This window comes from Carcharodon carcharias, chromosome 3 (genome assembly GCF_017639515.1).
Source record: "Carcharodon carcharias isolate sCarCar2 chromosome 3, sCarCar2.pri, whole genome shotgun sequence".
NCBI lineage: Eukaryota > Metazoa > Chordata > Chondrichthyes > Lamniformes > Lamnidae > Carcharodon > Carcharodon carcharias.
Genome location: NC_054469.1, coordinates 144325750 through 144352983, shown reverse-complemented (window position 1 = coordinate 144352983; position 27234 = coordinate 144325750). Strand labels below are relative to the sequence as shown.

At 43.2% G+C, this 27234-nt stretch overlaps 1 protein-coding gene across 1 annotated transcript in view; it reads right to left on the bottom strand.

Moving 5' to 3' along the window:
* The window catches only part of pde11al (phosphodiesterase 11a, like), a 310662-nt gene that overhangs the window by 70215 nt on the left and 213213 nt on the right, over positions 1 to 27234 (bottom strand). Inside the window, exons 11-13 of the mRNA XM_041183991.1 lie at positions 21523 to 21669; positions 12518 to 12625; positions 6931 to 7040 (exon numbers count right to left, since the gene is read on the bottom strand). Coding sequence (XP_041039925.1) covers positions 6931 to 7040; positions 12518 to 12625; positions 21523 to 21669 — 365 coding nt within the window. The remainder of the gene's footprint in view (positions 1 to 6930; positions 7041 to 12517; positions 12626 to 21522; positions 21670 to 27234) is intronic.

Genomic DNA, 27234 nt, shown 5'->3' with positions numbered 1-27234 from the left:
GATGAGAAAATGACGCGGGATGATGTCGGGAGGAACCCCCGACACTCCCATCAGCATTTCCCATTGAAATCTTCATCTGAGTCATCTACAGCAGAACTTGTACTGCTGCAACACAATGAACAAATGAGAGTTAATCACTCATTGTGATCACTGCGCCTGTTATCAGACTTTGTCCAATATCCCCTCTTTAGTTTCACTGCTTGGTAAATTAATAGCTAGAGAAGTCTTGATGTAATTTCAGATTTGCTAAAACAGAAATGTGCATTCTTCTGTAATTAGGTTCAGGCTTTAAATGTGAACGTGAAGCGTCCTTAGCTGTTGGGGCATTTGTCATTGATCTATGGCAAACATTGATCCATTATTCATTGTGCATTTGTAAATAATTTACTTATGTTCACATGTAAAATCTCACTTCAAAGGATTGTAGTATGCAGTTGGAAGGGTGATAGAGCTTCTGATAGTTTCTGGTCGACAATCAGACTATGAACTTCTTCCTTGCTTTCCTGCCTAAGTGATTATGAGATGTTAAAAAAAAAATAGTTTGGGAGGTTAGAACAGGTGAAGTCATTGGACTGCAGCAGCTTTTAAAATTCAATTAAACTCTGCTATTTTTTATGTAGGTGTTTTATTGCACTTTGCTCAAAGTTGGCCAGAATTTCCTGGAAAGCCACAAATTAAACCATTGTACCCCAATTCCTCCAGTGACAAATTTAGACCAAAGTTTGTTGATGAATTGATTAGAATGCACCTCTGAGAACACTGCAGCTAGTTAGAAACTGTGCTGACAATGTCCAATACACATCCAGCCAGGTGCTGAGGCCAGAGAGAGTAATATAATGGGTTATTTAATGTTTTCCATAAAAATAAAGGCACTAACAATTCATTCGGGTTTTCCATTTTTCTATTTTACATTTGATCAGTATAAATCAAGTCAAAGTATTTTTATTTTGTAATTTATCTCTTGTTGCTCATAATTTTGATGGTACGAAAGGACACCAGTGTGCAAAAACAAAGACCGCTTCATTGTTGTTGCAAATCCCCATGCCTGGTTAATTTCACTCTGACAGTCTGTCTTGTCAGAAGTAACTTGTTGTTTTATTTCAAAGAAAGTCCTGACATTAAGTTGGAGTTATTTGAAAGGGAAATACCAAAGCTGTTATCCCCATGTACAGACTACCAAACAGCCGTATAACATCAAAGAAAATTACTGCCAATACTGGAATGAAAACAAAATTAAGATAAAATCTGAAATATTTCCATAATTTTCCCTTTTTTTCTGCTACATAATACCACTTTACTTCATACCGTTCTACCCAAGCAAGGGTGTCATATCCACCTGGCTCTGTTTATAGTGCTGGACATTTTAGCAGCCAAATGTTGTGTGTACAATTTGTTCTGACACAGTGGATGGTAAATGCTGAGCTGTTCAAATCCCAGAGGGAAACTTGAAACAGCTGCCACAACTGTTTTGTAATTTGTATGTTGATTTCGAGATGTGTGCCTTGAATTCAGTAGTAATAAGTCCACCAAGTGTTAGAGGTTTTTTTTACAAAACTAAATTAAACATTTATTAATAAAAGACATGATTTTAAGCACATACATAGATCTACAAATTACTACTATGATAACTCCTAAACCCCCTAATTAATCTAGCTCCCAGTTACACCTCTGTTAAGGCAACAATAAAACAACACAGATTTCAACAGACCTATGCAAAGTACACAACACCCTGAGCAGTGATATTTAAAATGAATTATTTTAGCTTCAGTTCCTGGAGACAGCAGCTTGGTACATAGAGTTTGGAGGCTTTTCACACTTGTTGGATCTTAGAATGTCTCCACTGTGACGGGGCCATAAAATTCCGGCCACAGTCTTTGTGTTCCATCCATTTACGGTACCACTACAATAGGTGAACTCCAGTCACTGCAACTAGACTCAATGATATCATTTTGAAGCATGAATTCAATTTCTTTCTGCCCTTGTGTTAACATTTGCCAGATTTAATCTGTAAGGATGTTGTCTTTTCAAAGATGAAACTTCTACACACACATCATGTAAAGCTAAATTTGTCCTCCCCAGCTTATTCCCATAAATAGCTTTGTGTGACTTCAATAGTTTCTCCAGATCACTTTGACACTTGTCTGGAAAGTAACTCAACATTACATTTAAATTTTCAAATACCCCTCATTATCCAATTTGATTAAAGGAAAATCAATTTCACAATCCTGATTTTCTAGCTCTTTCTTTTTATTGACCACCACGAACACTTCCTATTGGTCCTCTTCACTGTCAAAGTACTTCTTAAGCATAGTTACATGTGTTACTTTCATGGAGCATAGAGGAGTCTAGCACCGACTTGGCAAGGGGCTTTATGCAGAGCTTAGAGCCTATCTTTTCCAGCATGAAAGTGGTGTCCAACTCCATGAGAATATGTACAGACACAACCATGATGCAGCGCTTGCTGGTCAATGTCTCAGCTTCCATTGCAGCGCAAACAGAAGCCACCCAACATCTGAACACTGTAGTGGAAGCTCATATTAAGGTCATGAAGTCTCAGCTTCTTCCCATGCAAGCCCATCTTGCTGCCATGCAGGCCTGAACTGCTGTCATTCACAAAGGGGCTTTCACAAGCTCTCATAGCAGTCCAGCAATCTATGGTGCAGCAGGTTACTAAGATTGCTGAAGTGACACTCTGGGAAAGTGGCAGTGGCTCTGTGAAGGATAAACCTGCCATTCTCTTTCAGGATGACAGCATTCATTTTCCGATCACTGCCAGTTCTCCTGCTGTGCCTATCAGACAACCAGCCCAGGCTGCTGCCATCCATGCCAAGATGGTGCAATCCAAAACCAGGCCTCTAGGCCCAATGCTCCTTGAAATCGTTTACAAGGCCTTCTACAGTTTCCCTCAATGAAAGTCAGCAGCCTCCCAAGAGCCATGCTGCAACCACTGGCGTAGCACTATAGAGAAGGATTAGGACAGTCAAAGACATCCATGAGACAGGCAGTAAGGGAATGCACCTGGATAATTAGTTGTTTTGTATGGAATATTAGGTGATTTATTGGATAAAGCTGATTTTTAATAGTTGTTTTGTGGTGATTTTTATTTCATTGTGACCAATAGGATGCTGAGATTGCCAGTGATAGAGGAAAGGTAAGGTGTGACTGGTGAATAATATGGATTTGGGGTTGTGTTCAGTGAAACTATAATAAGATGAGTTGATCATGGATAGCCTGGATGGAAAGGGGAAAGTTGGTTGTCTGTTCCCTATCTCCTCCACGCCCTTGTCCAGCTCCTGAGCTTCTCGCAATATCCCTCGTAGGAAGTGCTCTCCCCTCATGATGGCAAGGTTGTGTAGAACACAGCAGACAACTACAAATTGGGACACACCTGCTCAGGAGTACTGCAGGTCCAGGCAGTGTTTCAGCACCCCAATGGTTTGCTCTATGATGTTACATGTGGAACAATGGCTCACTTTATGCTCTTGCTGGCCATGTATGGTGGGGTTGCAGAGGGAATCATGAGTCAGATGTTAAGCGATAGCTCTTGTCACCTGCCAGCAGACACCCTCTGGCTTGACCTATTAGAGCAAATACTGAGAGAACAGCAACTGGCACAGAATAGAAGCAATTCAACTGCTGCCAGGATAGCAGGCATTCAGCTGCATGATGCGTTGTGAAAGGTCGCATACCAAAGGCCTGATTTTGTCAGAGGCAAGGTGACTCAGGAGCCATTTAAAAGGGTAGGCGGGACCAAATTCTGGGATATCCATCCCCATTCATGGCATAAACAATTTTTGCCAGTGTGGGATAAGGGTGTGAGTAATGACCCCGCATGCTGAACTCCAGACCTTGCTGGCTCCCATTGGACGGAGGGGTGGGGGCCATAATGTTTGCGGAGTCAAGCCAGCTTCTCAATGACTCATGGTTCATGGCCCCTCAGTGGAGTTGTGAACCAAAGTCTGGTTTCAGGAAACTTTTGAATGATGAGTTCAAAAGGTCTTACCGATGCCCCTCAGCCAATCCCTTGGCCCCTCATACTCCCCATGCCCACTCAATGCCAATTCATGCCCTCAGCCACTTCCCATGGCCCCTCATACTCTCCATGCCACTCATGCCCCCAGGCACTCTCTATGGCAACTCAAGTGACCCAATATTACTCAATAAAACAGAGCTTCATATTCAACTCTGCCATGATCAGATTTTTAATTAAAATAGGAGTTGATAATATTCTATGCGAAAAACAGATGATTTAATTAGTATTGATAAGATTGAAATTAATTGATTACAATATTGATTTGAGACTACAGACCCAGGATTATAATTTCCAAATGTTAAAAAATTGGACATTGTGGTCAATTTCACGTGTCATTGCACAGAAAGAGTGACAATCCATCCTGGCCTTTAGGTGAACTCGAGTTCGAAGCCTTGTTCATTGGGAAGATTTTTATCTTAATCACAATCACTCACGTTGTATTCGGTTTTAACCTGCTACAGAAGTGGATCTAACAGTGTCTGCTATTAGACTTATCTATGCATGTTTAGGTTTTCACACTTTCTGTACAGCAAGTTAATAACCACAAACTTTCAGTGAGTGAAATCATGTTTGTGGGCCGTGTGTGAAGACTGTAAGCAACTGAGTATCTCCTTAGCCAGTCAGGTTGGAGAATTGTGAAATTAACAGTGTGTGAACTGAGAGGGAAATGTAAGTTAGAATGGGTAAATTCAATGTCAAATCAGTTACAGAAAGAGAATTAAATGGGGGGAAGAAAGAAAGATTATATTAAAAGAGAAAGAAAAAGACAGTTTTTTTAATTAAACTGGAAATTTTAAGTTTTTAAAATCCCCAAGAAAATATAAAACTTGGAGGAATGACATTCCACATTTGTAACAATTAATTTTCAGTGTCAGAGAGGTTTATCATGAATAATTAACACTTATAATGCTGTTAAAAAGGTACTTAGACAGAAATGGACAAGACATACACCAGGATTTTTTAATTATTAATTGATGAGATGTGGGCGTCGCTGGCTAGGCCAGCATTTATTGTCCATTCCTAATTGCCCTTGAGAAGGTGTTGGTGAGCTGCGGTCCATGTGGTGTAGGTACACCCACAGTGCTGTTTGGGAGGATGTTCCAGAATTTTGACCCAGCGACAGTGAAGGAACGGTGATATATTTTCAAGTCAGGATGGTGAGTGGCTTCAAGAGGAAATTCCAGGTGGTGGTTTTCCCATGCATCAGCTGCCCTTGTCCTTCTAGGTGGTAGTGGTCGTGGGTTTCGAAGGTGCTACCTAAGGAGCCTTGGGGAGTTTCTGCAATGCACCTTGTAGATGGTACACACTGCTACCACTGTGCATCAGTGGTGGAGGGAGTGAATGTTTGTGGAAGGGGTGCCAATCAAGTGGACTACTTTGTCCTGGACGGTGTCAAGCTTTTTGATTGTTGTTGGAGCTGCACTCATCCAGGCAAGCGGAGAGCATTCCATCAAACTCCTGATATGTGGTTTGTAGATGGTGGACAGGCTTTGGGGAGTCAGGGAGTGAGTTACTCGCCACAGGATTCCTAGCCTCTGACCTGCTCTTGTAGTTACAGTATTTATATGGCTAGTCCAGTTTAGTTTCTGATCAATGGTAACCTCCAGGATGTTGATAGTGGAGGATTCAGTGATGACAATGACATTGAATGTCAAGTGGCAATGGTTAGATTCTCTCTTGTTGGAGGTGGTCATTGCCTGGCACTTGCATGGCATGAATGTTACTTGCCACATGTCAGCCCAAGCCTGGATATCATCCAGATCTTGCTGCATTTGAACATGGACTACTTCCGTATCTGAGGAGTCACAAATGGTGCTGAACATTGTGCAATCATCACTGAACATCCCCACTTCTGACCTTATGATGGAAGGAAGATCACTGATGAAGCAACATAAGATGATTGGGCCTATAACATAACCCTGAGGAACTACTGCAGTGACGTCCTGGAACTAAGATGACTGACTCCAACAACCACAACCATTTCCTTTGTGCTAGGTATGACTCCAACCAGCGGAGAGGTTTCCCTTTGATTCCCATTGACTCCAGTTTTGCTAGGGCTCCTTGATGCCAAAAACAGTCAAATGCTGCCTTACTGTCAACGGTAGTCACATTCGCCTCTGGAGTTCAGTTCTTTTGTCCATGTTTGAACCAAGGCTGTAATGAGGTCAGCAGCTGAGTGGCCCTGGCGGAACCCAAACTGAGTGTTAGTGAGCAGGTTATTGCTAAGCAAGTGCCGCTTGAGAGCACTGTTGGCGATTCCTTCCATTACTTTACTGATGATCGAGAGTAGACTGATGGGGTGGTAATTGGCCGGGTTGGATTTATCCTGCTTTGTTTAAGTCCCGTTGCGGGGGCAGGAAGTGAGGCAAATGGATGCTGTTTCTGTGGAGCTACTGGCACAAGGGTGCACCTTGGACAGCAGCTTTTGGATTTGCACATTGAACCACACATCCATCCTCACCTGAAATTGCTGTAGCATTGGTCAATAAATAACAGCAAGCACCCTTGGCCTCACCATTATTTTAACAGCAAATTATGGGTCGCTGTGTTTGCAGTAACATCTACTGATTTGCAACTTAAGACCAATCACCAGTTTTACTACACAACAGATAATAAAAACATGGAAAGGAGGTGAAAGAAGGTAATTTTTTGAGAAGAAATGCATTTAAACTAACATCACAGCCTCATCCTCCCATATTCACTTTCACAATTACCTCTGATTATCCTGCTCTGGTAAAGCACAAAATGCAGCAGAAAGGTCTAAAATATACAATATTTCATATTAGAAAATATGTTTGCTTTATAGTATTCCAAATGGCAAAATATAGATTTAATTTGGTTATTTTCTTTCTTTAACATGTTACTGTACTGAAATACAGATGACATCTTTCACTCACTTTTCCTGGAAAGCATTGTTTGTTCCTCTGTGATCAAGGTCATGGCATAGACAACCCACCATCAAAGCTAAGATTTCGATATCAGATAGAATTTCCTGGAATCCAGCAGTCTGTGGGATGAATATTTGGCAAATAATTAATTTTTTGTTCACTAGCATATCTCTTGTGGTGTGTTCACAATGAGTAGGAGGATGGACATTTTGTAAAGTCTGAAGCATTACACCATTATAATATGGTCTCATGGCCAGGACATTGCTCATCAACAGAAATATTATGGGGCTCTTTATTTTATTGGTATCAATCAGTAGTAAATGGCTGTGAGCCTGTGTTATGCTCAACAGAATGGCAAAAGTGCTCAATTTTTGGAAGCAAGCTAATTTGCATAATTATCCTCCAGGTCTACTGCAGACTTGTTACAAGTACAGTTGGGGGATTGGAGTGAAAAATTTGGTTTATGTCAGGAAGGTGTTCCTCTCTGCAACTCCTTGACAACATTTCCATGGTTTCAGCATCACAGCTTCAAGTGATAAAAACAAAAAACTGCGGATGCTGGAAATCCAAAACAAAAACAGAATTACCTGGAAAAACTCAGCAGGTCTGGCAGCATCGGTGAAGAAGAAAAGAGTTGACGTTTCAAGTCCTCTTGACCCTTCAACAGAACTGAGTGAATCTAAGGAGAGGGATGAAATATAAGCTGGTTTAAGGTGGTGGTGGTGGTTGGGGGGTGGGGGGGGGGGGAGAGAGAGAGAGAGAGAGAGAGAGAGAGAGAGAGAGAAATGGGGGGGTGGTGTGGTTGTAGGGACAAGCAAGCATTGATAGGAGATGATAATCAAAAGATGTCACAGACAAAAGAACAAAAGAACACAGAGGCGTTGAAGGTGGTGAAATTTGCATTGGGCTTCACTGGAATAATGCAGCACTCCTCCATCACCCCCTACTCCTCAACCCCCACCTATGGCACTTCCCCATGCCCACGCAAAAGATGCAACACCTGCCCCTTCACTTCCTCTCTCCTCACCGTCCAAGGGCCCAAGCACTCCTTTCAAGTGAAGCAGCATTTCACTTGCATTTCCCCCAACTTAGTCTACTGCATTCATTGCTCCCAATGCGGCCTCCTCTACATTGGAGAGACCAAACTGGAGGAACAACACCTCATCTTCCGACTAGGCACTTAACAGCCTTCCGGACTGAATATTGAATTCAACAACTTTAGGTCTTGAACTCCCTCCTCCATCCCCACTCCCTTTCTGTTTCTTCCCGCTTCCTTTTGTTTTTTCCAATAATTTATATAGATTTTTCTTTTCCCACCTATTTCCATTATTTTTCAATCTTTTATGCCCTGCTAGCCTTTCCACCCCACCCCTACTAGAGCTGTACCTTGAGTGCCCTACCATCCATTCTTAATTAGCACATTTGTCTAGGTAATATCACCACCTTCAACGCCTCTGTGTTCTTTTGTTCTTTTGTCTGTGACATCTTTTGATTATCTGGATTATATGCTCCTATCACTGCTTGCTTGTCCCTACAACCACACCAGCCCCCCCCCCACTTCTCTCCCACCACCCAACCCCGCTGCTTCCCCCCCCCACCCTCCGCCCCCACCTTAAACCAGCTTATATTTTACCCTCTCCTTAGATTCACTCAGTTCTGTTGAAGGGTCATGAGGACTCGAAACGTCAACTCTTTTCTTCTCTGCCGATGCTGCCAGACCTGCAGAGTTTTTCCAGGTAATTCTGTTTTTGTTTACAGCTTCAAGTGTCTGGCTGAGGTCTGTTATTGTGAAAATAACTTATGTCACTGGATATGGTGACTTTATGCTACATGTTACTTGCAGGTATCCTTGCAGCAGATAGCACAGTTTTAGGTTTAATCTCAACAATAAACGTCACCAACCTCACAAAGTCATGACGATACTGACCAATTTATATTAGCAAAATGATTCTCTTCTTCCCTTTTACTCAGAGATTTTCCTCATAATTGTATTGACCTGAATATCCACAAGCAGCAATTCCAAAGATAGGGTCTGCCCATCAATGGCTTCCAACACTGGCCCCTACCAGAAGCCAAAAAATTACCTACCACTTTTCAGGCCTTGATGTAGGCTGGTACAGACTGCTTTTTTTTTGAGAAGTTGCAAATGGAGCTGAACACTGGAATACTCCTAGCTTGATGACTGACAGAGGATCATTGATTCTGGAACCAAAGGTGGTTGCGTTGAATAACTTTCACAGCATTCATCTGGGGCTTTAATGACTGTCCTTTGACAATCTCAACCTTTTTCTTTTGTGTCCATGGTGACTCAATCTTAGGTCTGCTAAGGCTTCATAGTGCCATTCTCAGCCAAATAAGATCTTAAATTGGATTGTGTAAGAGCCAGGCAATGGCTACCTTCAACACAAAATGGCCCAGCCTCCTGTGGACCTACAAGGACAAAAGCATTGCAGAGTTCCCCAACATCATCAAAACCTCAGAAACCACCTTGGAGCTAGGCAGAGTAAAAGTACTTGCAATAAATAACTCATCCATTGACCTCACTCCATGACCTACCCACCAGGCTCTCTATATACTGAGAGCTCAGGTCAGCAGTTTGATACAATATTCACCACTTGCAACAAGCTTAAATCAATAGCATATGCCAACTGCACAGACTTTATAACTGAGGAGAACAGGAACAGCAATGTCCAATGTTTCATTACCTAAAATTCTCCTGCAGGTGACACAGTATTCACACTTTGACATATATCGCTATTTTTTCATTATTCCTGGATTAACCCCCTGGAACCCACAGCCAGTGGCACAGTGGTATTTTCACTGGACCAGCATTCCAGAGGCCCAGGGTAATGCTCTGGGGACCTAGGTTCGAATTCCACCACGGGAAATTTGAACTCAATAAAAATCTGCAATTAAGGCCAGGATTTTCCCGTTGGCAATTTGGAGGCGGGGCCCACTCACCGATGGGAAAGTGATGCGGGATGACATCGGGAGGAACCCCTGACGTCATCCCGGTCCCTTTAAATTTTCAGGAAAAATCTGCAATTAAGGCCATTGACAGGCTAAATAAGATTGTTAAAGACCCTGCCCGTCCAACCTTAAGGCTGGCAGGCAGGCCCGGAGCCCCAGCGGGCTCCTGATAATACATGAAACCTCATCCACAGGCAGGATGAGGTTTCACGTCCGTTTTTATAAAGTTTCATAAAGTTAATGTGTTTCTTATTAACATGTCCCATTTCGTGTGACATTGTCACAAGCGGGGGACATGTTAATAATTTTAATACTTTTCTATTTTTGGTGTTTTTTTTACCTGTCAGTAATCTCCCTGAGACAAAACTTGGTCTCAGGGAGCAGTGTGGTCTTTAGCGCTTCCCATCGGGCAGGTCGCTGGGCGGGCCTTAATTGGCCCGCCCACTCAAAATGGCGGTGGGCCCCATTTTGGTGGCAGGGGTTGGCTGTCTGCCTGCCGCCGAGCCGCGCACCCACCAAGGACAAAATTCTGCCCTAAGGGTCTGATCATGACTATGAAACCATTGCTGATTGTAGTAAAAACCCATTTGGTTCACTAATGTCCTTTAGGGAAGGAAATCTGCCATCCTTACCTGGTCTGGCCTCCAGACTCAGAAATGTGGTTGACCCCAACAAGGGCAATTAGGGATGGGCAATAAATGCAGGTTTAGCCAGAGGTGCCCACATCCCATGAACGAATAAAAAAAAAAACTCCTAACATTTTTTCTCTCCTGCCCCGTGCCTGTGCCAGACAATTCCTGTGAAGGGAGTAGAGTGGCCAACTGTTCCAGCTTAGCACTGAGAAAGAAGTGGAACATGGAAACAGGAATGTAGGTGCTGACCTGGGAGACTGCACCAATTTATTACACTGGAAGGCAACAACCAGAAGACTCTGTGGCACCTTCAAACATGCCATTCCAACGGTGATCACAGGGCAAATGTTTGGGGCACCAAAGGTCCCCATGGACAGAAGCAGGAAAAAGTAAAACAGGGGGGCTTGGAACATATACACCTGCTTAGTTTTAATAACAATACAGGTCCAATTATGCATAACCTGGTTTCTTTAGCTATCCCATGCTGGGGGATGGGTGAGCAGTGGTGTAAAGGGGCAATTTACCCCAATTTCCTCTTCATTGCACCTGTGAATTTAATGCTTCCCACGCACAGCAAAGTGAATAACCACCTACTGAATGTCATACAAAGCTATCAATCATTTCCTTGCCAATAAAGCCAAAGGTTACTAGATTAGTATAGTAGAAGATAGTTCTTAAACAAGATCTCATTGTAAAAAATATTCAATATTCAAACACAACTTCATAAAATAACAGCACAACAATATATTAATGCAGTTAGAAGGCTTACAGTACATGAAGAGGGAGTTTGTCTATCATGTCAGGATTGACTCCTTTGTTGAGCAATAATCCACTGTGTTCAATACATTTAGAATAATAAATATTAGGCTAGGTGTTATAATACTGTAATTTCAATGAAGGATTCATTTTCTGTGGAAAAATCATTTGCTCTGTTATGACCAAGATGCTGGCATGACAGCCCCACCTTCAAACCCAGAGTCATTCTCAGTGTTTGAAACTAGCTATCTGAAGATGAGCATGGCTCCTGATGTCCTCAGAAACCTTACTGTTTATCTTTATTTTATTTGATATTTTGTCCATTGCATACACTATTTATTCAATTTTCATTTATTTAGCATTTACACATTAAAACATCAAGAAGGGGACAGCAGAATAATGACATTGACATGAGGATAAATGAGCATTTGATAGCATTTGACATGATGGCAACTATGTTTTAACCCATGTTACTGGAACATATTACACATAAACAAACATTGTGAAACTAGAAAACCAGAATTTTGAAAATTGGGAGGAGGGAATTGGATTTCAATTGAAACTGTCTGTCATGCGGATCAGTAGTCTTAGGTTAGCCATCACCAGCCCCAGTGAGGTAAATGATATAATATAGTATCAGAGACAGAGAACAGAGATGGATGGAAAAAAAGAGTTCGACTGATTACAAGAACAGAAAATAAGTAATGTTAATGGTAAGTGAGAAAACTACAAATAGAAGATATTCATTGCAAAATGGGCATTGAATCTTATTTTTAGAAATTTTACCAAAATATATCAATTATATTTTGATATTCAATTATGTAGTTTGTTTAGTCTAAATGGCTAACCTGTTTTATCCCCATGACATCAGTGATCTATTCAGCACACCAAATTATTAGCTGCCTATGCCAATGACTTTTGATGATGTTGTCACTGAAATAACCTAGGTCACGGAATTCAAAATGTCTAAATACTAAAACAGTTAGCGATTGTAATTCTGCCAGTCAATTAAGAGATCCTTATGAAATGAAATTGTCTTATTTATCAAATTGGCCCTATTAAACAAAACACATCAGTACTTATTTAAGCACATTGGAATCAAATGATGCCTGAGAAAATAAAGAAATTTCCCTCTTAATCATATCTTCATTAATTTGTGTCATCTACTTTATGTTGTGATTTACACACAGTCCTAATGTTTGTTTAACAAGACCCATCAAAGGGATCTACTGACTTACTGTAATCATTACAAACATGCATTGAGCGACATTAAATGCATGACGCCAGTTGTGGTAGGGAACAGTACGGTAATTTTTTCTTACGGTGAGCAGCCAGCGGCACAGAACCTGCAATATCACAGAAATTTATGTATATTAGTTAATTCTGCTGAAATTAATATATAACCATTGCAAATTTGCTTATCTCTTTAAAAATTGATTTAGAGTACAGTACACAGCCTGGAGTGAATTTTAATCACAGGTAAAGTAAAAATCTCTATTTCACGAACCCCTTGGAGTATTTTTAGTAATTGAAAAGTAGAAAAGTAGGAACTTCATGCCTGACTATAAGTACTTTTCACAAGATAGTTAATAACTTACAATGGTATGGAAATGCACTTCAGTTTGTGAAATATTCATGAATAAAGTAATCAAATTAGAATCTTTGCTAAATTGGTACAGAAAAAATTTCATGCAGTCATGTTAATGCTTTCAATTGCGAATACCTGTACTGCAAGGCACAAGATTAGCCCCTATTTATGAATAGATAATCACTATGTGAAGAAGAGAAAATAAAGAACAGGGCCCCGATTTTATGTTGGGGATGGGAACAGAGCATGCATTTACAGATGTGGGCAATGAATCCGCTGCTTGAAACATGGAATCTTGTCTGCCTCATTTACATAAGACTCCTGGCCCATCCTGATGACGTAGTTTCCAATGGGATTCCTAGCCACTATTAAATATTCCAGTTCACCTCTTCAACAGAGCCTGCATTCAGTGAGGGCTCAAATCTGGCTAATTGTAAATCGCTGGTGGAAAGTCCTTCCCTGTTGCCACACTGGCAGAAGCCAGATTACCCCACTAAGGATCTTCAGCTGGTTCATGTAGTCTGGTGCAGGGAGCAGTTGTACTGCAAAATTGTATAGCAGGAAAGGACAGAGAGTTTTTAGAACTGAGTTTAGTCAGGGCAGTGGGGGCCCAAAAGCTGGAGGTAAACTCACCTCTGCCATTTGGGAGAGGCCCTTAATTGGCCACTTAAATGTCTCAATTGAGATCTGGGTGGGAGGATCATCCTCCACCTTCCCTGCCACTGGCAGAATGCCATGGTGGTGGGAAACTGATGGCTACTGCACCCCCCTGCCTTCCCACACCACATTATTGGCCACCCAATCTCTTCCTGGTAAAACCCAGTCCTTATTGTGAAGACTCAATGGGAATTTTACAGATTACCTCCAGATAGGAAAGCAGATGTATGGACCCGTAAATTAGAACGCCATGCCATCGGCAGCATGCCTGCTGCTGGTTGGCTCACTCCCACACCCACTATGATTTTATGAGTAGCAGAGTAGGCATTGGATGCGTCACCCGCTAGTCACCCAATAGAGATCCTTAAATGGGCAACTAATGACCAATTAAGGGCCTCATCCCAATGTTGTTCCAATAATGGGTAGCTGGCAAGGCTTAACTCTGAAAGGCTTAACCCTGCATGTTACTGGCCAGCTAAAAGGGTGCCCCCTTTTAGCTAGCCAGCAACATGCAGGGTTAAGCTGGGTGCTTCTTGCCGAGCCCCAAGTGCCAATCAAAGGCCCCTCCCTACAATTTTGTCTCTTCACATCCAGCCTGCGGCCTCCCTCCACTAATGTCCTGTCCAACATGCCTCCAAACCCCTCAGAGAGGCCTGTCAACCTAGCAGGATCCCGAATATACCTCAATGTTCGGGTCCATCAGTGAGTACCACCTCCTTGGTAATGGCCACTGTTCCTGCAGGCATTGCCAGTGTGCAGGGCTGCCAAACTCCAATTGGCCAGCTGCTCTATGAGGTGGGACATCCTCCTGAAGGTGGATGGAAGCCCTACCTCATACTAATTAAAGTACTGTCACCCAAAAAATTCAAGCAGGGTGAGTTGGCTGAGCAGAGGCAGGCCTGCCTCAGCATTTATGCTGGGATGTGGGTAGCCAGCCCTCAGCATATAATCCATCCGCTGCCTTTGAATGGGGATCAGATGATATGTTCTCATGGGTGTGCTGCAATGATCGGTGCTTGGGTCTTAGCTAGTTACAATCTATATTAATGATTTAGATGTGGGGACTGAGTGTTATGTATCCAAGTTTGTTGACAATACAAAGTTTACCTGGAAAGTAGGCAGTTAGGAGGATGCAAAGAAGCAGCAGAGGAATATAAAAGAATCAAGTAAAGAAAGACATGCATTTATATAGCACCTTTCATGACCACCAGATGTCACAAAGTGTTTTACAGCCAGTGAAATACATTTGAACTGTAGTCACAGTTGGCATGTAGGAAACGCAACAACTCATTTGAGCACAGCAAACTACCACAAACAATTGCAACTGTAATAATGAGCAGAAAATCTGTTTATTGCGATGCTGATAGAGTAATAAATTGCTTTGGTGTTCAACCTCCAGTGGGGTCACTGATTTCAACTGATGTCTTAGAAATATTGTTAAATTCCAAAAAAAAAATACCACTTTGACCATAAAATTAAAATCCATAAAGCAGTGAAATACAACTGTTGCAGATGTATTTTTTTATCATAACTCCTTTACAGCTGGCACAATGAACATTGGCAACCTAATCCAGCCAGGATTCCCCTAGCAATGCTCCTGACCTCCATGTTTCTGATGCTGCACCAGCTAGAATAACATCAGGGTGCTAATTTTTTTAGGGCCATGATTTCCAGATATTCATATTCTTGATGCCTCTCCATAGCATGAAATTCGTTGGGTCAGATATTTACTGGGAAAGTGCCAGGTTGAGGAGGGATTGTTGATTCTGCCATTTTAACCCTTTGTGAGACTCTGCCTGTCGAAGGGAGTAGGTGGGTTAAAGTCAAGGTCCTTGAATTTCGATAGCTGTTTCCAGAGCCTCAGGATGTTATGATGCTGCTCACAGCCAATGAAGTATTTCAGAAGTACAGTCACTGTTGTAGTGTAGGGAAAGGCAGCAGCCAATTTATGAACAGCAAGGTTCTACAAACAGCTATGAGATAAATGAACAGGTAATCTAGCCCTGATATGTATTGTGTGGGAGTGGGGGTGGGGTGGGGCACTGAGAGGAGCCAAAGAGCCGTGCAAGGCTAGGGGCATGGAGATCCTGCCAAGTTTAACAGTAAGACTTCATTACTATTTTCATTATTCCATTTTCCAGCTGGCAGCCAGGCTGGTCAGCTGCTGGCTGGGAAAACCAGCAGCAAGAGGCACATCCAGGGACCCTTGGGAACAGTCCCTAGCAATCAGAATTGTGAGTCAGTTTGTGAATTAGGGCTTGGGAAAATGTCTAGAGTGGCAAAAGGGAGGCTAAAGGCTTCTTTGTGCAAGGCTGCTCCTCATGGCCAGCAGAGAGAGCTATAAAAAGCACTTACTTTCTTGAGTCAGCAGCTCTTGCCTATATTTCGATATTGAGTTTCCCATTCCTTGGGAAACCCATGCTGCAGCAGTTATATTTAAATCCGATTGTCATCTGCATCAAAGGGGCATGATTTAAATATGCATGACTCATTATCCACTGCTGTAAAGACAGCAACATTACCATAGATGTTGGCGGATAAGTCGCCCTTTAAAGCCTCAAAAAATTCTTTACTCACTAGGCAAATATTCCCAGCAAAATAGAGTTCAGCTCAAAACATTGCCCAATTTGCCTGTTATTCCCTGCCCAGGTAAACAAAGCCTTTCTTTATCCAATTGAGAGTTCCTTGCTTCTTTCTCTCTTTGAAGCTCTCTGTTTATTTCCTTCCTTATGGCCCTCAACCATGTCCGGCCCATCTCCCGCGCATCCGCCCTCATGCCTTCTCCTCCCTCCCAGAAACATGATAGGGTCCCCCTTGTCCTCACTTATCACCCCACCAGCCTCTGCATTCAAAGGATCATCCTCCGCCATTTCCGCCAATTCCAGCATGATGCCACCACCAAACACATCTTCCCTTCACCCCCCCGTCAGCATTCCGTAGGGATCGTTCCCTCCGGGACACCCTGGTCCACTCCTCCATCACTCCCTACTCCTCAACCCCCACCTATGGCACCACCCCATGCCCACGCAAAAGATGCAACACCTGCCCCTTTACTTCCTCTCTCCTCACCATCCAAAGGCCCAAACACTCCTTTCAAGTGAAGCAGCATTTCACTTGCATTTCCCCCAACTTAGTCTACTGCATTCGTTGCTCCCAATGTGGTCTCCTCTACATTGGAGAGACCAAACGTAAAGTGGGCGACCGCTTTGCAGAACACCTGCGGTCTGTCCGCAAGAATGACCCAAACCTCCTTGTCGCTTGCCATTTTAACACTCTACCCTGCTCTCTTGCCCACATGTCTGTCCTTGGCTTGCTGCATTGTTCCAGTGAAGCCCAATGCAAACTGGAGGAACAGCACCTCATCTTCCGACTAGGCACTTTACAGCCTTCCGGACTGAATATTGAATTCAACAACTTTAGGTCTTGAACTCCCTCCTCCATCCCCACCCCCTTTCTGTTTCTTCCCCCTTCCTTTTGTTTTTTCCAATAATTTATATAGATTTTTCTTTTCCCACCTATTTCCATTTTTAACTCTTTTATGCTCCCCCACCCCCACTAGAGCTATAACTTGAGTGCCCTACCATCCATTCTTAATTAGCACATTCGTTTAGATAATATCACCAACTTCAACACCTGTGTTCTTTTGTTCTTTTGTCTGTGACATCTTTTGATGATCTGCTCCTATCACTGCTTGCTTGTCCCTACAACCACACCACCCCCCTTCACTTCTCTCCCCCCCCCCCCCCCCCCCCCCCACCCCCCAACCTTATATTTCACCCCTCTCCTTGGATTCACCTAGTTCTGTTGAAGGGTCATGAGGACTCGAAATGACAACACTTTTCTTCTCTGCCAATGCTGCCAGACCTGCTGAGTTTTTCTGTTTTTGTTTATTTCCTTATCTCTTTCTTCCCTTTCTAATTTTCCACTTTGTAATTCAAGCTCAAGTCTTTGCAGTTCCCTTTCTTTATCTTTTACCTCTTTATTGAGTTCAAGTTTTTTCATATCTTTTTCTCTTTACAGTTCAAGTTACTTTACCTACAACTGAAGTCTAGCTGATTCAATCTATGCATTATCTGGATAAGTCTTTTCCTCTTCAAGTTTTAAATGTTGAGCCTATACCTCAATTATTTCTGCTTTTGTAGTGTCTACATCTAACTCTATCTCCAGTTTTTTTCTGCTACTGTTTTTACTGTTGCAAATCACTCAAAATCAAGTCTTCCCTTTCGAGAAAAACTTCAACAAAAGGTAGAACCATTCTATTTCTCAATAAATACAGGAAAAGCATTGTGAAATATTTAGCAAATCCCATTGCATGTTTCAGCCTGCAGATTCGAAATCAGGCAAAGGGCCCCCAATTTTGTTACAATCTCTGTAGAGACTAGTATCAGTTTAAAGAGAAATTCAAACTTCCAGCTATTAGCTGAAAGGATTTACATGTCAAGAATTCAAATTTCAAAATAACTTTTAATGTCTCAATGTCAAAAGACAAAACACTATTTATTAAATACTATTTTCTTTTCGTAGGCAACTTATATTAAAAAAAACAGAATTTGCCTCATTGTACTTTTACCGACAACTGAAAACCCCAATTTTGTTACACTACTTGGTCTCTTTAGTAGATAATAGCTTCTCCTGGAAGCAATCCAAAGTGTTTCGCAGCTCCCAAGGATTCTACTTCTGTCCTTTTCCGATACTGTTTTCCACATTGAGAGTTTTCCCTGGGATTCTCCTTCTAGCTTCAGCTAAGTGACCCCACCAGTCTTATTTTAACTCCTCACGAACTAGGTTTGCAAACTGGGCACCCGTTCCCACCCGCATTCTGCGTGGTGAACAAGTCAGTCAGCACTTTTTCTGCTTAAGGTTTTAAAAGCTGTTAGGCTCTCTAGCCCTCACCCCTCATACTCACTCAGATCCCACCCACCCCCATGCCAGCTCCATTGCCACTCAACTAATATCCACTCTGGGCACACCTCGGGAGCCAAGTGGAGATTAAAATATAAACTTCTAACAATCTACTAGAGCTCATACACACTTAATACAGAAAAAAAACTCCCATTCATGAAACCCATTCAAAGATTTAAAAACCCCTCAAGTGGTCAATCTGTTAACAAAAATAAATAAAATTCCATTCAACAACTACAAAGACAGCTAATCCTTTAATAGCCTCTTTAACCTGTCAATCAAAATATGAACTAAGCCCCTCCCTCAACTGAGATAAGTGCTTTGTAGCTTTTGAAACTCAACCAAGCATTCATAATAAGCTCAGTTGTAATAGCAGCCCTTGGGAAGTGTCAACAATGAACTCCAGTGAAACTGCAGGAACAGGCAGCAATAGTTCTTTTCTAAGTTACACTGGATGGCCTGTCAATCAAAGCAGTTCAGCAGCTGGGTTTTTAAAAAATTCTAACTGATAGCTGCAGCCTGTTTTTTCATGTTTGATGTGATGGTGATTTAAATAATTTCAGATAATTTACACCTATGACCTTCTGGCTCAGGGGTGAGCCAAGGCTGGCACATTTTCACTCATGGAAAAGAATCATAAAAATAGCTTGTATAAGATCTGTACATCACTTCTATCATTGCCAAGCATTAGCATCAGCTGTTTGGTTTGCCACCTTACTCAGAGAAAGACTCATGCAATAGTTGATTGGAAATGTAACAACAAGTTAACATAATTTTTTAAGCAAAGAGATTCACGAGACATCAACTAAAGGTGAAGTGACCTGAAATATGAAGAAAATGGCAGCATATTAGATATGCAAAACAGCAAGATATCAGCCAAAGGAATCATACAGAATGAAAGATCAAATGTACCTAATGCATTTAGTAGGATTGGATTTGCACTTAGCATCGCTGTCTTTGAATTTGAGGCTATACCAATGTTGCATTTATGACGAGAATTGATGTGTCCAGTTAGTTGACATGAGAAAGTTAGGTATTTGGTAAAGGTTATATTAGACCTGTTTTATTGGTCCACTAGCCTAGAAAACTAGATATCAGAACTAATGTTCTTGAGCTAAGTGCAGCAGTAACATGAGATATATGAAGAAACAAAGACAGCTTGATAGTAACAATTATGTCCCTCACAGGTATCTGAAATGCACCAGAAATCACATAAGTCATTGATGAAGTTATGTCTACATATATAGGAAGAGAATGAGTTCTGACAGCACTGGACTTAAGAGTCCCTCTTGAACTCATTACTGAGGTATAGGAATGTCTGTTTATTCAGCCTGTATTTTTTCATGACTTGAAATCTATCTGATACAAGTTACAGAAAAAATATCACCCTGGGAGAAGAAGAAAGAGCTGATAGCATTTCCTACCTTTCTATCATTTACCACTAACTTCAGAGCAATTTTATGAGAATGGAACTCATTGGCACACCAACGCAGTATTTATAGGTAATTAACAGGAACTCCAGCATCATGAAATGCAGTTTGACACTTCAGATCTAGATTTGTGTTGTGATTGATAAGTAATGCTACTTTTGCAAAACAGGGTCCAAGTGGAATTCTGCTACAGTTAAACAGCCAGGGAACATTTCTATAAATAGCAATTTCAAAATGACAATTTGCAGTTAAATTTCAGAAAGTGCATTTTACAGAACAGTAAAAGCTTAGTAAACAGTATACTAGGTATTTACCTTTTGCTTCCATACAACACCTGATTTTGTGTTACTAGCATATCTATATTGGAAAGCTATCAGTTTAAAGCTAGTCTGCAAGACAGTGAACTCACTCTGTGCAATTTTGCAGTGTCAGATTATTTGAATTAATAACTCGGACAGTTAATGTAGGCTTCCAGCTCAGCTTTGTCCATGTGCCAGCAACTAGTTTAAAAGGGCATGTGGAAAATTAGTACTTAGTTCAAATTTAAAGTTATGTGCCCACTTCATTATAAATGGCTGTACATTTGGAAAAATATTTTTCTTTCTTTACGAAAGTTCAAAATACATTAAATATTTTTCAGCATTTGCAAAGCTTGGAGGCGGGGAAAGAAAGGGGTCTGGGCAGAAATTAAGTGAAAGGAATCCCAAGAGGAGGTGTGAAACAGACTCGGTGCTTAATTGATAGGGCAGTACAGCACCTCACCTTGTTTAACGGCTAGGGAAGTGGATGTGCTCCCACTCATCTGCTCTTTCTCTATGTTGACAAGGCATTTAAACACCAACCTAATCACTTTAATACAAATTAATGCTAATTAGGTCTCCTTCCATGCTTGAAACACAGTAGGAGGTCAGCTAACGGTGTTAGACTTTATTTTGCATGGGCTTCTTCCAGCCGAAAGGGAAAACATTGGCTCCAATATTCAGTGGGAGGCAGGGATGGAGCATAGGAAACCTGGAAATCCAGGAATGCAGAGAACCTGACGGATTTAGCTGCAGGACCCCATTATCAATTTTTTAAACCCTGTTTCCTGCCTGGCAACTGGTTAGATTAAGAGTCTGGGTGGCTGCTCAGCAGGAAAGACAATGGTAGAAAACCACAGCCATTGAGTATTTTCCACTGGCACAGTTACGGCAAAACTATCAGTGCTATGGAGCTGCATTTTGTGGTCCATATTTCATAAGCGACATGTCCCAAATCTTGTTTGGCCTGTCAGAGGGATTCTGCAAACAGAGGAAATATTCTCCACAGAGAGACAGGAAAGGTCTAGCTGACTCTGCAATACTCTGAAATTATGCAGTTAAATGTTATTCTGCCACTTATCTCTGCTGCCTTAAGGAGTTGGCTGAGCGAATAACATATTAGATTGTATGGTTGATCCTTGGATCGAGCCTTCCAATCAGGATCTTGTTTCTGATAATTTAAGGAGAAAGATATAGCAATGGCTACACCATCTCTTAATAAGTGAAAAACAAAAAAAGTGTATTCTAGGCCACAACGCAGGATATTTAAAGCTGCAGAATGCTTGAAGTATCCAGGAAGCAAACTGTAAAATGTTAAATACATACTGCAGTATAGAATGGATATCTTGCGTATATTCCTTTCTTACCTCATAATCTACTTTGAATTTCTGTACCATTCCCAGTTCCACGAACATTCTTAATGAAGCTGTAATCATTCCATCAATATCAAGGGAAAAATCATTGAAGTAAAAACTCCCGATTCCCAGCTCACTCACTGAAGGAAGTTTTGCAGCCTGAATAGAAGTACAGAACAGTTAAAGTATGTATAAGGAAACAGGGACAAATTTAAAGTTTTACTTTATGTTATTCCATGGGCTGACATGATCTTATTTAATCTTGCTCCCACTGGCAAGTACCTGTAATGCAGCATATATTTGAGTATAAACCGGCAGAACATATCACCCATCAACACAATATTATGGCTTAGAAATTCGAGAGCATCCATAACTTACTCTGCGCAGTTATCAAAGGCTTCTGGGAGCAGGGACCAAGGGTCTCGGGTGGGCAGCAAGGATTTCAGGAGGGAGCAAGGAGTTCGGGGGGGCATCATGTACCTGGGGGAGAAATTGGAGTCTCAGGGGATTGTAGGCCTCAGGTGAAAATGAGGGTCTCAGGGGGCATCAATGGTCTCAGGAGAAAATGAAAGTCTCAGGGAATCATAGGTCTCACAGGAGTCTCAGGCCTTGGGGGAGAATGAAGGCCCCAGGAGGATCATGGGCTTCTGGTGAAAATGAGGGCTTTGGAGGGATCATGTGCCTGAGGAGGGGATGAGCGTCTCAAGAGAAAATGAAGATCTTTGGGTGATTGCAAGTCAAAGGGGCTCTGAGGGTCTAGGGAGAATCGTGGGCCTCTGGAGCATCATGGGACTCGGAAGCAGCTGGGGATCATGGGTCTCAGGAGGAATGAGGGACTTAGGGACATTGCAGCCTATGGGAGGAAATGAGGACTTCTGGAGGGCCACGGGCCTCTGCTGAACATGAGGGTCTCAGGAGGAAATGAGAGTCTAAGGGGATTGCAGGTCTTGGGAGGATCACAAGCCTCAGGGGAAGTGAGGGTCTTGGGGGATGGGTATCGGGGTTATCATAGGTCTCAGTGATGTTTAGAGGAATTAAGCGAGAGGCTAGGGGGTGATCATAGGGTTCTAGGGGAATAGGATGATCATCGGCAGGGCCCTGGAAGTTAATGATCTTGATTTTGGGGGGGTGTGTGGGAGTGAGATCAGATGTCAGGTCCAGGGCCTGGCAGACAGGGGTCTCAGGACTTGTGCATGGGGGGGTCGGGGGGAGGTAGGTAGAGAGGTGCGAATGAGCACAGGGTGATCAGGAGGGTGGTTTTCAGGTAATTAACTTTCTCTTTTCTGTAGGCAATCTGTAGGGTTGGGTTGCCCAAGCACAATCAGTGATGGCACTTGCTACCTCAGGGCAGGGCAATGTAGCGGCGGGGACTTTGAGCAAGTGCCAGGCCTCTTATTTTCTAACACTGTTTCAGGCGTGGATAAAGGAAGTCTCTTTTTTGTCTTTACCCAAGTGGGAAGAACACTTCATGCCTGCCATTTTGGGGAATTAGGAGGCTACATGTGCTGTGTTTGAAAACGTAACCCAGTTTCTGGGCCTATTTTTTAAAAAATATTTATTCTTTCATGGGATGTAGGTGTCGCTGGCTGGGCCAGCATTTAATGCCCATCCCTAATTGCCCTTGAGAAGGTGGTAGTGAGCTGCCTTCTTGAACCTCTGCAGTTCATGTGGTGTAGATACATCCACAGTAGTTAGGAAAGGGGTTCCAGGATTTTGGTCCAGTAACTGTGAAGGAATGGCAGTCTATCTGCTGCTATCTGATCATATTACCTTAGCAATGACTTATGGTGAAGTCAATTCTGATCCAGGTTGATCATTTTATAAGCTGAATCAGGAAGTGCATGGAGGCAGCAGCGCAGAGATAATGTTAAAAACATTTTAAAAAGCACAAAAGACCCATAAAGCACAAGCACAAATCATTTTGAAGACAAGCTAATGGAGGCTGGGAAATATGGTGGGAGTATTGGAAAAGTACTAGATAAAGGAGAAGTTAACATGAGAAAATTAAAAGCAGCAGCTTTGCATGAACTTTCACACATATTTGGAACCTAAATCAGGATTATAACTTCAAAGTTCTCAAAGTTTTAATTTCATGAAAGCTTTGCACTGTTTTATCATTCTGGTCAAAACATCTAGACATAGCATAAGCTATTGATCTAGTCAATTATAATTATTATCCAGAAGATCCTGTGGTGGTAATGGTGGCTGGTGTGTGGATTTTAACCTGGAGGAACATGTGGGTATGGGTTGGATGTTGATGTTTACAAAAATATGAGCACATCCAATTCTTTAAGTACACACCCCACCAACCGTCTCAAGGTAGATTGCCTATCAACTCACACTGATCACTCATTTAGAATAATGTTTCAACTGACTTTTAAATTTAATGCCACATCCAACGTGTAGATCTTCTTACCTATAGATCTGACTATTCTAATTCACTCCTGATTGGTCACCCTAGATAAACTAGTGTTCATCCCAAACTCTGCTGCCTGTATCTTATCTCGCCCCAATTCTTGTTCACCCATCAGCCCAGTGTCTACCTGGTCTTGAAAATTACACTGAGCCTTCCATTCACCAGAGCTGCTTGGGGCCTGCATCAAAAGACTCCTCGCAGGCCTTGGCAAAGTGCAGCTCAGGCAGGCTGAAGGAGGCCGTGCCACCTTTTTTACAGCACTTGCTGCCATAAAGCAGGTAAGTTTAAAGGCCCAGGGAAACTGACGGGCCAGGGAGAAGATAAATATCTAAGATAAATGGATTTGTGGCATGGGTTGTCCAGGGGTGGTCTGGGAGGTGGCAGGGGTGGGTCAGAGGTCTGGTGGGGGGTGCTGGATCCGTAAGTCCTTGGAGTGTGGTGGAGGGGTCAGAGGTCCATAGGGAGTGGCGGGGGCAGGGGGGATAAGTCTGTGGGGAGTTGGGGGGGGGGTTCCGATGTCCGGGGGTGTGGAGGAGGTGGGGGGAATTGGAGGTCTGGGGGTTTGAGATCCGAGGGGGATGGGCGTTGTCGGATGTCCGGAGGGGAGGGAGGCTGTTGGAGGTCTGGGGTAGGGTGGGGGTGGGGTTCAGAGGTCCAGAGGGGCAGGGCGTTTGTAGGTCTGCACGGGTGGGTGGGGGTGAGAGGTCTGGGGTCGTGGGGGAGGTTTGAGGTCAGGGCAAGGGTCTTGGAGGGGGTCCAAGGTCAGGCGGAGCAGAAGGTTGGTAATAGGTCAGGGTGGGTGAGGAGAGTAGGAAGTCTGTGGGCATTGGGGTGTTGGGGGTCCAAGGTCCGGGCAACTGGAGGGAAGTTGGAGGTCTGGGGGAGCTGGAGGGGTGGGTCAGAGGCCTGGGGATCCGAGGTCTTGGGGGTGGGTGGGCAGGGGTCCAAGGTCTAGAGAGGGATAGGGGGGATTTCGAGGTCAGGGGTGATGGTCAGTCAGAGATCTGGGGGCTGGGGGTGATGGGGGTGTCGGAGGAGCATGGGGAGTGGTCCAAGGTCCGGGGGGGGGGCGGTCAGAGGTCAGTGTGGGTGGGGGGTGGGGGGTGGCGGAGGTCGGGGGGATGGCGGATCAGAGGCCCAGGGGGTGTGGGGTGGCGGAGGTCAGGGGGTGAGATTTTGGGGGTTGGGGGTGGGGGTTCAGAGGTCGGGGGGTTGGGAGTTGTCAGTGATCAGGGGTTGGGAGGTGGTAGAGGTCGGGTAAGGGGGGGGCAGTTTTGGAATGGTGGGGGTTGGGTGGGTCAGGTAGTGAGGGTCGGTGGTGGTGGGGGGAGGTCTGTGGGGGATGGGAGGGGTGTCGCTGTGGCGGTGGTCACATTAGAGGTATTAATTCTTCTAACTTTTTCTGAGTAACTATTGGTATAAATCTGGCGGAACCATCCAAAGTTTGCGATTTAAACCACATTTTCCAATGGTTCCCAGCATAGCGCAATTGTCCAGAGGAAGTGTGCACTTCTGGGAAATTGCTGTGCAAATTCTTACCTGGGAACTTCCGAGAGGGATTCCCCAGCGCTTCTTTGGGGTGTCCCCCCAAATCCAACACTGGGGAGCTCAGAAGTTATGGACCCACATGTGTTCTCAATCACCCATGTTTATACACTTGCTGAACTACAAAGCATTACTCTTTTTCCTGACAGGTTGTTTCCCCTGGCTGGAAGGTCTAGAAATAGGAATCATAGCCTTAAGAAAAGGGGTCAGTCATCAGAGGATTGTGAATCTTTGTAATTCTCTACCACAGTGGACTGTGGATGTTCAGTAACTCAGTATATTCAAAGCTGCAACTGGTGCTTTTTTGTCCACAAAGGGAATCAAGCAGGATCAAGAGGATAATGCAGTAAAGTGAAGTTAATGTAGAAGATCAGCCATGATATTACTGAATGGCAGAGCAGGCTCAACGGGCCAAACTCTCAACTCTTGTTCCTTTTTCTTATGTTTTTATGTTCTTTTAATGTCCCCTTTCTCTATCATCCCTCCTAATTGGCCAGCCACACTTCACTGCTACAAAACTGCAGAGGGCAACTTGTTGCAGATCAGTGTGGCACTGTAAAGTCAAGGCTGAGATACACCGTTATCCTATTCAAGGCACCAATTATTTTGGCACCAGGTTTGGCATGGCCATGGTTAATTCGTCATGGAGTCACTTGATTGCTGCAAATGATGCATGGGAGCGGGCCATCAACCCACTCATATTTGAACAGTACTCCTCCATCCCCTCTGCAATTGTGGTCAGCGGCTTGTCAGAACATTGCACATTCTCTAATGCTCCTCAATGGTTCTCCTTTTTGTCGATGGCCCCGGGGTACACCACTTGTGTTCAGCAGAGTGCAGTCTGGAGAGGCCTGCAATGCAGACTCTTCACAGCGGTCTTGGCCACCACTATCTCCTCTTGCTCATTTGTGAAGCATGAGTCACCAAGTGAAAACCCAGCTATCTGTCTAATCACCCTCTATGAATCCTGTGCACCCTCAGAAGGAATTAGCTCCTCTGAGGATTTGTCACCCACAATGTTCATTGACTGCTGTTTGCGGGGTGAACAGAAAAGATATGAATTAGTACTGGCAAGGTCAGAATGTTGCAAATATCATTATGAAGATGATCAAATTTGACTCACTGCTGAAATCAAGTCAACATGATTGAATGCCATATGACATGTATGTGCATTATATTTCATTCTGTTTCCTGGTAGCTGCGGGGTTTCATCTCCCCACTTCCGATGGCCAGGGACACCAAGATGCCACTATTCTCAAATATTTCCTGCTCTGAAGTTACCGACTGTGAGATGTGTGGACACTCACTCCTTCATTCTTGCAGTTTGCACATGCTCTCTTCATCCACAATGGGAAGAGAAACAGACCTAAAAGTGTGTGTAATGACATGATATGGCTGATGGATGCAATACATTTAGTGAGGGTGACTATTAGGAAGTGGCATCAAGTATAAGGATGAAGGTGAGTGACAGTGGTGGATGGATAGATGGGGCTGTGAGGGAGTGCACAGAAGGAGAACAATGGGTGTGCTAGCAAGCTGATTGGCTCTGAGAAGTGATCTAATGGAGTAGACTTGACAAAGTAGAGTGCAGTGAAGGAGTTGAGTTGGGAGGGGTGTGGCGGGGGGGCTTCATACGCACAGCACAATGTAGGTGAATGTGCAACTTTACTCACTTTTCCTAGCCTGGTTAGAACATTAAATCATTTCAAGAATGTTGCAAAATACTTCTCCTGCTGAACTCCTGGGCCATCTCCTGCAGTGCC